Source organism: Diabrotica virgifera, chromosome 2, assembly GCF_917563875.1.
Source record: "Diabrotica virgifera virgifera chromosome 2, PGI_DIABVI_V3a".
Classification (NCBI taxonomy): Eukaryota; Metazoa; Arthropoda; class Insecta; order Coleoptera; family Chrysomelidae; genus Diabrotica; species Diabrotica virgifera.
This window is the reverse complement of record NC_065444.1, coordinates 169435779-169449928: the sequence shown is the minus strand read 5'-3', so window position 1 is coordinate 169449928 and position 14150 is coordinate 169435779. Positions and strand designations below refer to the sequence as shown.

General features: G+C 33.5%; 1 protein-coding gene across 12 annotated transcripts in view; it reads right to left on the bottom strand.

Moving 5' to 3' along the window:
- LOC114338711 (zinc finger protein 271-like) overlaps window positions 1-14150 on the bottom strand; it is a 59122-nt gene that overhangs the window by 4836 nt on the left and 40136 nt on the right. For 3 of the 12 annotated variants that reach the window (XM_028289313.2, XM_028289318.2, XM_028289319.2), the window contains 2 exons: window positions 9868-10652; window positions 9040-9808 (listed from right to left, as the gene is read on the bottom strand). The exons of 5 other annotated variants lie outside the window; for them this stretch is intronic. In XM_028289313.2, coding sequence (XP_028145114.1) covers window positions 9901-10652 — 752 coding nt within the window. In that variant the 3' untranslated portion in view covers window positions 9040-9808; window positions 9868-9900. Of the gene's footprint in view, window positions 1-7492; window positions 7713-9039; window positions 9809-9867; window positions 10653-14150 lie in introns of those variants that run through there. 4 more of the 12 variants (XM_028289315.2, XM_050642895.1, XM_050642894.1 and 1 more) reach the window with 3 other exon arrangements.

Sequence of the window (14150 nt, the reverse complement as noted above, 5' to 3'; positions counted from 1 at the left end):
GTTTTAATTTTAATATTTTATATATACTAGAATATTCCACAGGGTATTCCGAACTTTAAGAAAAAAACACAGTATGATTGTATCACCCTGTATAAAATGACGTTTACCTGTCTAGCAACAATATTATTACACCGATATTCTTAACTAATAAGGTTATAACATACTAAAAGAATCACTCAAATCGGACAACAGGTTTACGAAATTCGAGACATCAAACATGTCCCATAATTAAGATGTTCTGCTAATTTTGCCGATGTGTGTATTTATGAAGCCTATTACTTAAAAATTCGAATTTTCCCAGATATGTGGTATACACCGTTAGATACATCTAGAGTCCCCCTACAAACGCTAAGTTATTGGCGCAATTCGTAGGTTCAAATTTTGAGTAAATGTCGGAAAACCAAAATTTTCAAAGTTTAGTTCTTTAGTTTTTCGGCTATACCGAGCCGTGTGTACAGGGCCGTAACTACCATTGGGGCAACCGTGGCATTGCCCCCGGCCCCCGGGTAAGGGGGTCCCGACCCCGCAAATAAAAATATGTATTTTAAAAGCCGATCCCAACGAAATATTTTCAGATGACACAATTTTAAAAAGAACTTGCAGGGCCAACATAAAGTTTTAAATTTTCACTGGGGAAATTTTCACTGGAACAGAACAGGGGCCCCTGAGCTAAGCTGGGGCCCCCGAGACCTTAACATAAAGATTTAAATTATTACTTAGGAAATTAGTTATCTCGGCCTCATAAAACCGTTTATTTTCTTCTTTCATTGCTTGTATTTGGCTTGTTTGTCTCTGTTTGACCTGTATAACGTCTTTTCTTGTCTTTTTGTTATATTGATGGTACTTTCAAAATTATTTAGCTCTTAAAATAAAGTGATTTCAAAATTTTTTTGCTTTGGTCAACTAAAACAGCAATATATAGGCACAAGAAACTTCAGTCATGAAATGCATTAAAATGCGTTTTCAAAAGAATAAATATCAAACATTTTTCCGGTCCCCCCGCTTCCACTGGGGGCCTAAACCCTTCAGACCCCCGCTAGGGGGCCCCCAGATCATGTTTGCCCCGGGGCCCCCAACATCGTACTTACGGCCCTGCGTGTGTAGGTATGATCTTGACCGCTTAGGCACCATTTGAAAGCTTAGCTCAACGCTATTGATTTGGTGTATTTGCGGTTTTCCTGTCTCTCCTTGAACTTAAGATATACACGCCCAAAAAATATGCAATTTTGTATCTACCTAGCCATATAGCTGGCTTATGGGTGGTCAAAAGTCACAAACTACACCGGTTCTGAATCGGCCCTGACCCCCTCTTGAAACACATAAAGAAAAATTCAGATCGGTGTAACTTTTCCACACACATACATACCTACATATCCACAAACATTTTCCCATTTTTTAAATAAAAATTGAGTCATATTTCTGAGTTCCGTAACTTTTGAATGGTGTAACCGATTTTCAAAATTAGACATGCGTTGGAAAAGTAATGATCAGGGGTCCTATTTTCGAATTCATTCGAGCATATTTCGCATACGATATTAGAAGAATTTCGCTTGAAATCCGGTGTCTTGTATTTTCGAATACTTCGTGTACGAATTTTTTCGTATACGGCGACTCGAATGGGTATGAACCATTCGAATCGTGATGCTCGTATACGAATTATTGTTTCATTTCAGCTGTCATGATAGTTTTAGCTGATAGTGTTAATTGTGTTGTTGTCTACAATATTTTTACATTGAAATTTATTTTCAATGGCTGGTTTAAATAATTCTTTAATAGAAAGAAAGGACATGTTGTACGATTATGCCTTGAAAATATAACATAACCTAACTTTATGTACGCATTTTAGCATTGGATCTAAGCTCCAAACTTGACATATGACACCGTTGCCATATCCTCAATTTTTTCATACTATCACATTACATAAAGGTGCATTTAAAAAATCGCTTTGAAGTAAAGTTTTGAAAAGTAAATAGTAAAGTATCAGTGTAAATACTGGATATAAAAATAATATTAAACAAAATGGCAGACTTTCTGCGGACTTTGCAAATTGATATTACTAATATACCTATGCAATCTTAATATTCGATTACACTTAAAATAACTTCTAAACAACTTTTCTCCCAAAAATGGCCCTTTTTTATAATTTGTTCAGACTATAAGTCGTTATATTTATACATTAAACGTTCTTATACATTATACCCCAGTTAAGACAGTCTTGTACATTATACAAGAAATAGACCAAACAAATATGGCAACATTCTGCCCTGTGATGGATGACCGAAGTTATCGTTAACGTAAAGTTATCCTGTACTGTAGTTATGTTATGTTATAACCATCGAATTGGTGTGATGTATCATACTTAACTTAACTATTTGCGTTATTTCTTGACAGTTCTTGAGTTATCTGGTCACTTTATAACGCGACGTTAAACCTCAAGTTATGAGATAACTCTGTAGTTATGCAAGGTTAGGTTCATCTTTTGACTTGTTTTTAGACAGAAATCAAGTGAATTTAGAAGCTAGTAATTTAATAATTAAGAATAGAAGGGTAATACAATTTTAAAAATTATACAAAAATCAAATCGAGCGATATAAGTTGAAATTTTATTTTAAGTACCTACTGAGCTTTCTATCCAGAGTTGCCAGATGATATTTTATAAATCCCCCACTTAGAAACTGAAATTCCCTGAAATTGAAGCTCAAATACCCCAAAGTCCCCAAATTTAAATTGTTGCCGCATTTTAATAATTTATTAGTCAAATGAAGAGAACAGTAAAGCAAAATTCATACTACAATATCAACGAGGGCCATGGAAATAATTCATAGTTCCTATCGTCTTCGATTATATGGGAGTATAATATACAGTTCTATGTACATTCGCAAATTTAATTTACCATGACCCCTTAAAATCATCCATAATTTTCCACCCCCAAAAAATCCCACTACAATTTCTGCTTAGAAAAATTTCAATAGACGCTTTCAAATTAACCCAAAATTTTGGGAAAATACACCAATCTGGCAACCCTGTTTCTATCTACCGTTTGAAAGCAAGGTTCATAGATAGGGGTTAGGTTATCTCATAACTATGTGGGCGGAAGCGAGAGGGAGGGGAATGCCTACGTCACTCGTACGACAAAGTCAAGTTTGACAGTTGTTTGTGGTTATATTTCCGTATATTTTTGTGGAATTTTCTTATAATATCGTTTATTTGTTGAGTTTTTAAGCATATAAGGACAATATTACTATAATTACTTATTTGGGTCCTATACAAAGGCAGTAATGACCTGTGAAGTGTGTTTTCGTAACCGTGTAAAGTTAGTTTAAAAATTATAATATTACACATAATAATATGTAGTTTTGTATGTTATAATAATAAAACATTTTTTAGATGAGTGGTGGTAACATTTGTAGCATAGCTATATGTAAAAGCAACTCCAAAATTCCTGAACCAGATGGAAACAAAATAATGTTTTTGGACATTTCCCAAATACCTTAACATTATCAAACAATAATGGATAATAAAATGTTACAAGATAAATGGGCCTCTAAACATAAGAAAATAGGTAGCAAACATTTCCTCGTGTCTGAATATGTTAATATTATGTTACATCTTTTTTATATTTTAACCTAATAATAAATTATTTATATTATTCGTTCTTTTGTTGTTGCATACCACCAAAAATGATAAAAGTGCTGCACATTCCACGAAAAACATAATAAGTAAGTACCTACATATTAGTATTTTTGATTTTAAACTTTTTCTTCTATTTTTTTGGATTTTTGTGCTAATTAAATTGTTTTCTCCATTTAAAACACACATAATTAAATGAATTCTAGTTTTTTGTTAGCAGACTATTGATTTTTAAGGGAAAAATTGATATAATTACCAATATAAGAACCACTTAATATACCTATACCCAAGAAAATCTCAAAATATATTGCAAAACCTAAGTTTTTGAACCTTTTATTAGCATTGACTCTTATGACAATTTTAAAATTGTCGTACGGATGACGTATTCCCGCCTTTAAAAAGCCAGCCTTTGATTGGTCTACAGTTATGAGACAACCTACGTCCTAATCTATTAACCTTGGTTTGAAAGCAACTTAGAAACACCAAGGAACCCAAACAGTTGTTTGCTGTTCGGTCATCGGCAGTAGCCGACGACGGGTATGTTCGGAACAATCTCTCGCGCTCACTCCAACTTGTACTATTTGTACATAAGGTTCTCTTTGTTACTTCAAAATTTGTTCCTCAAAACTTCTTTCTAATATAACGTTGATGATATAACTATTTCATAACTGGGAGCGATACATCACACCAAATTTTACCTATACAGTTATGAGCACGTTATTCCTGAGAGTTATCTTAACTTTAACTCAAACGTTAAACTTAACTTCGGTCATCCATCACACGACTGACTGTGACTCTTCAGATGACAACTAAGTTCAATGTTATTCGAATTTGCAGTGTTGCCGGTGCAAATTCTGCTCGTATACGTATAACATTTCGAAGGACGTTCAAAAATACACATTCACGTTCGTATACGAAATTTTTCATTCGAGTTAACACGTATGCGAAAATATTCGATTGAATTCGAAAATACGACCCCAGTACTATCAGAAGCCGCAAAGGTCTTATTTAAATTTTTGAAATATTTGGGAGCTTTGGGGACGAGAACGAAAAACAGACCCTAAACGGGAAGGGCCGTAAAATCCACACCCTTAAACCAAAATGGATAGTTGACATATGGATGGGCGAGTCTTTCCTAAACTTTACGATGGGATTTGGCCCAATTTTCAATTCAGTCAGATTTAGAAAATCGAAAATTTCATGTATAATATAGTGTCGCATCTATGGGTGTTGTGCGCCATTGGCTAGAACTGCCGTTCTCTGGTAATGTAACAGTTCTGGTATGGTACAATAAATTGATACTAAAAACAATCTCGTCTATTTAGTGCAGCACATGTATCTATGGACTAATGAAATTCTTCGCTCGGCCTTACAGTGCATTGGGAAACTAGCGGGGAAGCAAGATCCTGTTGAACCTTACTCTTAGGTCCGGTACGTTCTGTCCCGATTAAAGCCCGGTTAGAGGAATTTTGCCATGAAAAATTCCTCTAACCGGAGTTTAATCGGGACAGAAAGTACCGTTCTTAGTCTGTGATATGTATTTAATTGTAAGTTTCTGAGTTGCTTGGCAACGTTGCGTTGGGCTGTCAACGGCGACAGATGACAGGTAACCAGAAAATGGAAGCAAGCTCTTTTCTCATCTCTGTATTAGATATTTCATAATAAAGTAATCAAAGTACAATTTAGTATTTGTATCACGGGCTCAAACGTAACAGTCTGGTATTATAAGGAAGGCTAATTACGAATTCCTTCCCAACCCTAAATTGTTTGGGATTTCATTCGTGTTCAATCCCGTTCAGCAACGTGTGTATTCATTTAGAATGTAAAGCAGTGATTACAGCCGACGGTGAAAGGATCTACCGGGTTGCTACCCGAAACAATACATTAAGGGCCGGTTGTTCGAACGCTAATCACCAATGATCATTATCAAATATTTAATTACTGTCACAACTGTCAATGTCAACTTTGATTGGGTTGCTGAAAACATAATTATTGATAAGAATTACCTATGAAATTATTTAATCAATTATGTTAATAATTGTTATGTTAATTGATTTACTGATCTCATAATTATAATCAATTATGTTTTCAGCAACCCAACCAAAGTTGACATTGACAGTTGTGACAGTAATTAAATATTTAATAGTGATCATTGTTGATTACCGTTCGAACAACCGGCCCTAAATTAATGAAAGAGACATTTTACCAATTATGTATTTTGTGTAATATTTTTACTTGTAGCGTAATTAAAATAAAGAAACATTCGACCTACGTAAAAAAAGAATGTGTGTGTACTTTGTACGTACGTAAGAAGTTATACTTCTATTATTATGATTTCAACGAAATTAATATACTTAACAGGTTATTTGTATTTTATTTAAATATTAAACTAACTTTCTTACCTACCACTTTTAAAATATTTTTTAATAAAACGATACCAAAAAAAAAAAAGGAATATGAATCGTCCGGGATTTGAACCCGGGACCTCTCGATCTCCGGTCACACGCTCTACCACTGCGCTATGCACCCTTTGCTTTGACAGTTTACAATATTTCTCATACATACTGACAAATTTAATAGACCAAAAGTGAAGTATACAAAAATACTTTAAATATACTTACTATTATTATAAAATATCTTATTTCCGAGGAAGACAAATCCAAAGACACAAAAATTATAATAAAAAATACATTTACTAAAAACACTAATATATCCATTTAATGACTTATTTGCGCTGACAGCGCTAATATATACATATCTTAAAAGATTAGCAACGAACTACATACTGTCTGTGTGCGCATGCGACTGGCATTATAAAATTTTACGCTCGATCGTAAATAAGTATAACTTCAAAAATAAATATCTTTTACAGTCCACAATTAGTTCCCTGCACATAAAACCTGGCCGTTCGCATCGGATTCAAGATTCAATAATTAAGTGCGCTACGTTCCTCTACGTATCTTGCAGATTACATGGAATATAAGTAAAAAAGCAGAACATTTGGATCTATAGTAAGTCAGTTCCAACGTGAAAATACTCAGAACATAGTTTTAAATCACTACCGTAAACATTATAAGTAGGTGAGTTATTACATTATACCTACAGGTGAGTAGTACATTATACCTAGTGAGTTATTTGGTACTAATAAACTTTCCCGAAATTTTCCAATACCAGGAGTATCGAGAATAACTGGACATTTATTGATAAATATAGGATGAGATCTTTCCTGTATACCCAATATTATCGAGAAAAGCTTAAAATTTGTTAATTATAGTATAGTATATTATTCTTCATTTGATTGGCACTTTGACATACAAATACGTAATTTAAATAATTAAAATGTCAAACTTAAAAAATCTTATCAAACAACGTGGTGTAATTATTAAAAGTAAACTCTCATTGTTCAAAGAGTTCGTCATAAATTCTGAACAAACAATTAACGAATTACAGGATGATCAAATACCTGATAAAACTCTATTATTAGAAATCGAGGCTCGTTTAGAACGAGAAAACTCTTTATTAAACAAATTTGATGACTTGCAAGATCAACTTAACCTATTAATCCAACCCGCGAACAGGATGAACAAAATAATCAAAGAAAATCATTTTAAAATTCTTATTTTAAACACACATATAATGTTGACGCTATCTGACGCTAATATTCAGGATAACTCCGACGACAGCTTGTGTAATTCAGAGGGCAAATTTTGTTCTTGTGAAAATCGAGGAAATATTAAACTTCCGAAAATAAAATTGCAAATTTTTAAAGGGGGGGTACCAGTCGTGGTTAGAATTCAGAAGCTTATACACCGAGCTTACTCATACAAATACAGAAATTAAATATGCAGAAAAATTCTATTACCTTAAAACTCATCTTGATGATAATGTCAAACGCTTAATAGCTAAAATAGATGTCACAGCTGAAAATTATAAAAATGCCTGGGATATTATAAATCAAAGATTTAATAACAAACGTATGTTAATACATAATCATCTCAAAGCACTTGAACAATATATCACTAATAACTAAAGAATTTTCGTCATTAAGACATCTTTGTGATGAAGTATTTGAAATCTTAAGGTCACTAAATCAGCTAGGTGTTTGCACTGAAAATTGGAATCCTTATCTAATCTTTCATTTAGCATTAAAACTAGATAACAAGACCGAGGATCACTGGGAAGCATATAAAATTGCAGGTGAAATACCCACACTTGAAGAATTTAACAAAATTCTTAATGAGAGAGCAAGTCTACTCGAGAGAAAGGAACACATAACGATTTTAGCACTTCTAAGCAAAGTGTCTTTCATAACAAACCTTCAACTTCATATACAGTCGGAAAAATGAAAGAATACCCATGAACGATCACATCAATCACTTATTTTGTATTTGCTGTCTTTTCCTATAACAAACGTTTGATATAGAAAAAGAAAGCAAATACAAAATAAGTGATTGATGTGATCGTTCATGGGTATTCTTTCATTTTTCCGACTGTATAAAACCAAAATCTTATGGAAAATAATTTCTATCTACAATGATAACAAATGCTTTTTTTGCAATGGTGATCATTATTTAATTACCAATTGTAATGATTTTCTCAAATTAAATTCAAATGATAATTTTGAAACAGCTAAAGCTCTGAAACTTTGTTTCAGTGCTTTAGCTTTTTAAACTATACTAATTGTCTGAGAAACAATCATAAAATAGCAAATCTACCTTTTGTAAAAAGTGTAATCTCAAACATCATAGTTTATTACATTTGGAAAACTCTAATTGAAATGCTAATCAGGGAACTACATGCCCACAACAATCTAATATTAATACAGAGGATACAATTGCCTCCACACTAGAGCTCACAAATAATTCTAATATTCTGCAATCATGCACACATAAATAATGTACTTCTTTCGGAATAATCTCATCTCAATTAGTCCACGTGCAATGATCGACTAAAGATAATGGCGTCAACTGTTCATGAGATCAGTTGAAAGGTGTAGGACTGATCGAGTCCGTAAAATCTTCCACGGAATTTGAAATATGTACTACAACGCAGCACACGATTAGACTCCACAACACACGTAAGTTTGGGATTGTGACGTAGCATTTCGCGCAGACAGGCAAACCGTTCTAGCAGTGGCGGACGAAAACTGGTAAATTTAAATTAAATTTTTATAAATAAATTATAATTTTAATAGTATATATTATATTTAATTAAAGCGAAGAATGAATTTTTTAATTTTTATTTTCATAGTCTTTAATAATGAAGTTTATAATCAGTTGCGTTCTATAAAATAATGAGTAAAATATTAGGAGTACTTTAGTAAATAACAAATTCCTCAGTACTTACAATTATTTATTAACATTACCAGGAAGGAAGGATTTCAACAATACAAAAAAATTAAATAAGCAATTTATTTTTACTAAGTATAATGTATTTATTTTCTAAATAATGTTTTAGTTACGAGTCTTCGGATGATTATAAGATATATATTCCGGAATTTGAATCACTGTCTTCATTAACACTATCATAGAGTCTAACAAATGTTCTTTTTCTAATAGGGTGTTTTCATATTTTTGTATGTGTTTACCATGTTATGCTTTTTCTCATGAGAATCTTTCAGTGCGTCACAGTTTTTCGATTTCTTTCTAACGCATTAAATTGCATGTGACAGAAAAAAACGCACGTTGGTGATTACATTTCGTCATTGACATTTATAACATTTATTCTAGTTGTCAATAGATGGCGCTATAATCGAAAAAAAATTATTTACCAATTATATAATATATTATAAGACTATACAAATCAAATAAAATACCATTTTATAAATGCAATAAACACAATTGATTTGATTTTATGCCAAATTGCAAATAAAATGTGACAACTGTCAGATTTAACTAAAATGTCATGTCACTAAAATGTATATTATCACGGACTTACCTTTTTTCTATCATTTGTGACGCACTGAAAAATGCTCATGAAAAGAAGCATAGCCCACTCTTCTATCGACACTGCTGAAATTTTTTTCTCGTTATGTTTTCAACATTATTTATGCTAAGTGTTGTATTATGACTGGCCACCCTACCTTTTACCAAAGCCCATATTTTTTCGATAGGGTTTAACTCCTGATGATAGGGAGGCAAGTGAAGCACTTTATGTCCATGTTGTTCAAGCTCATGATCTAAAACATAAACAGGTGGAAAACGTGGTTTATGGACTTGAATAATTTTGTATTCCTACCCGCCTCGTATCATCCCCCACTTTCCCTTAAGATTATTTTTCAGAGTGCAATCTTATATGTCTTTGTAAAGAACCTGATCGAGAAAACAACTTCGAACAAATTTCACATTGATGTGGTTTTTCTCCAGTGTGGATTCTCATGTGCCTTTTTAAATCACAGGTTTTTGAAAACGACTTATAACAAATATCACATCGGTAAGGCTTTTCTCCAGTGTGCGTTCTCATATGTATTTTCAAAACACTTGCATGGGGAAGCGACTTTGAACAAATTTCACACTGATAAGTTTTTGGTTCTCCAGTGTGGTTCCTAACATGTATCTTTAAATAACAATTTTGGGAAAACGACTTAAAACAAATTTCACATTCATACAGTTTTTTCCCAGTGTGCATTGTTGTATGTCTTGTTAAATGACCTTTTTGAGAAAACGACTTTAAACAAATTTCACATTGATATGGTTTCTCTCCAGTGTGTATTACCGTATGTTTTTTTAAATCACACTTATCAGAAAACGACTTGAAACAAATTTCACACTGATATGGTCTTTCTCTAGTGTGCGTTTTCGTATGTCTTTTTAAATCGCATTTTTGAGAAAACGACTTAAAACAAATTTCACATTGATATGGCTTCTCTCCAGTGTGGGTTATCGTATGCCTTTTTAAATCAAGTTTTTCAGAAAACGAGTTAAAACAAATTTCACATTGATAAAATTTTCTTGGACTATTTTGCTCTTTATGACAGAGATGTTCAAATGTTTTCATTGTTTTCGTATTTTTCTCCAGACACCCTAAAATAAAGACCAAAGTTTTAATTGCTGTATTATCAATGTAACAGTTCTGACATGGTGCAATTAATGTCGATTAAAAACAATATCACCGTCTATTTAGTGGAGCCCATGAATGGACTATGGCCAAGACCGATTTAAATACATATGCCAATATGCCTCAAAAGGAAAATCTTTGTCCAGTGTATGTTGCCTGTACTCACTTATGGAGCCGAAACATTAACACTAACTAAAAAGGTAGTGAACAAGATTCGCGTAACTCAGAGGGCTATGGAGCGCCAGATTGTTGGGTGTCTCCCTGAGAGACCGAATCCAACGAAGACATACGCCGTAGAACAAAAACAACAGACGCTGTCGAAAAAATCGCGTCGCTAAAGTGGAATTGGGCAGGACACGTCATCAGATTGTCAGACAACCGATGGACAAGACGTATTATCGAGTGGAGGCCACGAGAAGAAGCACTACGGAGCAGAGGACGCCCACCAACCAGATGAGCCGATGATCTGAAGCATGTGGATGAAGAGCTGAGGGAGACCTATGCCCAGCAGTGGACGCGTACGGGTTGATGATGAATGGATTAACGAGATTCCCACTGTCCCTACCCACATGCCATCTGGCAGTAGCGCTAGATTTCTGCCAGGGTTTTCCCCTGCCTGACGTAAGAACTGACTAATGAGGTGGAATGCACGGTGAGGGGCCGTCTTTTGAGGTTTTGAGTAAAGTTGTACTACACAAGTTGCACGCATGACAAGCTTCTGGTATACAAGCACTAGCGCAATGAAAATATATAAGAATAATTTTGTATGCATCATAAATCTGTGGTGCTAAGGCAAAACCCAATATGTCAAAAAACTTTATTTTGCAGCAGATGAGTTTAAAAGTTCGCGGTGTTGTTATAATAGTGGACATATCGGAAACTAATTTTATCCTCTAATGGTTATGTGGATGCGTTTAGCCATGTTGGGTTTTGCCATCATATTCTTCATCGCTCAATGTACATATTGGCATTAAAAACGAAAAATCGATAATTTTTGACATATCGGGTTTTGCCTTAGTACCACAGAAATAGAGTTCGCAGATTCCAACTGTGTCCTTAATATTCTAACAAATTGCAGTTGCTAAAAAAACTCTACTTAAATCTGACGGGTACGCAGCAACTAATTTACTGGCTTCTGCAAACATTCTCTATCCGATTTGAAAAGATATCCACTTCTAGAATCTAAGATTCTAAAATCGTCTTTCACTTTGTACATCCATACTTATAAATCTAGCTTAAATTTGTTGAATGACTACATCGAGATTTCAGAAAAACACGCCTACACAATATCTTTCTTCAGGGTTTGAGATGCGTTGATCTTATAATAATTCATCAAAATGGTTTTAATCTACCAAACATTTTGATTTTAAAAGTACAGCAGGGAAAATCACAATTAGTAGCAAAATCTTTGAATTTTTGTATAAATGACGTATAGTTTTGCCCAAGATTTGATAAAAATTCTTTACAGTTATGTAAAAGTACCAACATACCTACTGTTGTGCGTGAGAGATCCATATTTGTGGATTGTAAAAGAGTGACAGCTAGATTTATAGATACCAAAACTTTATTTTGTAAAATAGTTAGGAAGACAAATTCAAACTGTTCCATTTTACTTTTTAAATTATTAGCTGTCCTTCTCTCCTCACGATCTGTGGTAGTTTTATTTTAGACAGTGTTTTTTAAATTGTTTCTAAATTGTATCTAAACGTTTTTCGAGTAAGCGATTTTAGTTGGACGTTTTCTGCATTGTTAGCAAATAATCCCATCTTTTAATGCGTTTGACGAAAAAATTAAAAATATTTTGTATGGTATCGCAGTAATCGCGGACTTCTAATATTCTAATATATTATTGTTTGCTAGGACCTCCTAGGGTTAGGAGGACAGGGCGCATTTTTGCTGAATCGAGGGAAGTTTTTGAAGATTTGCATGCGTAAAATAATATATAACAACACATTCTTAAATTATATTAGACAAGATGGGGCCCCTGATATATTGCCCCCCCTCAAGTTTCATGCTGTGTGGACCTTGTTGCGCCTCTGAAAATTAGAGGAAAAGAGATTAATGTTTGTCTTATTATGATCTTAAGTATGAACCGTATGAATCTTAGTATGAACTTTTAAATTACTTAAGGTACTGGTACACCTTAGTAGGCTAAAATTGAATATTTTTTTAAGAATTTTTTCTCAGGCCCTTTATTAAATATAAACAAAGCTTTTTACATAGACAGTCCAATTTTTTTTTCATTTATACATTTACACTCATATTGTAGAGGTCGCCAAAGTAGAGGCCTCTAAAAAGTTGTTCCAATGGCGGACAGTTAATCACAGGTTTGGGATCTTTGAAACAAAAAAGGAAGTTTTCTCACGTTTTTCTTCTGTTTTTCATGATTAAAAAAATTATTTTTTATTTTTTGGTCAAATTGGGGTAAATCGTCACACAGAACATAATAACAAATCAAACGCACCAATGTTTATTTAAATCATACAATCCGGAGATTAACCAGTGAAAAAAAATGAGATTTCAAGAAACATGTGTTAAAGTTTTATTTGTCAAATATTTGGTGAAAAATTTAATGGTGACTCTTGCCCTCAATTAACCCGCAATGCCTGGGACACATAAAACTACACTACTGTCAAATAATTAATCTTCTTAGACTTGTTTTTGTTTTTTATCCAAACGGCCTTCTCCCGTTGCCGCTTTATTGGCCATTGAAATTCTCTCTTCTTTCTTCCTCCGCACGTAATTATAAGCAGCGAAGCCAATGGTACAACACATAACTACCATGATCTTAGAACTGTCATACGACCTTCATTACATATCGTCAATGATATTTGGACTGCCAATTCAACAATATTTTTAACCACGAAATTTTGTTTGGGAATGATGGCCAAAAGAATGTTATTATAACATTCATTATTATTTTGTATATTGTTCCCCAAACATCGTAAAAATAAATCTTTATTGGTTAACTTATCGAAAACAGGTTTTACAAGCTCTTGCACTTAGAACTTAATGATGTGTAAAAAAAGATATTCAAATGGGTTTTACGGGTATTAAATAAATAAATAAGTTACGTTTTTATGTCTGATATTTTTCCAAAGACCTAAACTCAGATGGAGACAATAAGTGGAACAAGACTTACGAAGTATGGAAATTAGAAATATAGGAAGGAAAATCAAAGAGAGAGAAGAATGGAGAAAGGTAGTGGAAACAGCGAAGTCACACCAGCAACTGTAAAACCTAAGTCAGAATGGGATGATCCCCCACAAAAAGGATCTTCAAGTGAAAACAGCTTCAGCTTCCTCGAAAGCGTATAGCTTGTATATATACAGGGTGGTGAATCGTAAAGCGGGCCATAGGAAACTCAACGTAAAATTGTAAACTGTTGAATTCCTGCTTCCCTAATTATTTTACATCAAAAGTCCTGAGACCTTATTTGTAGAGGATTGAAATATGTATTAAAA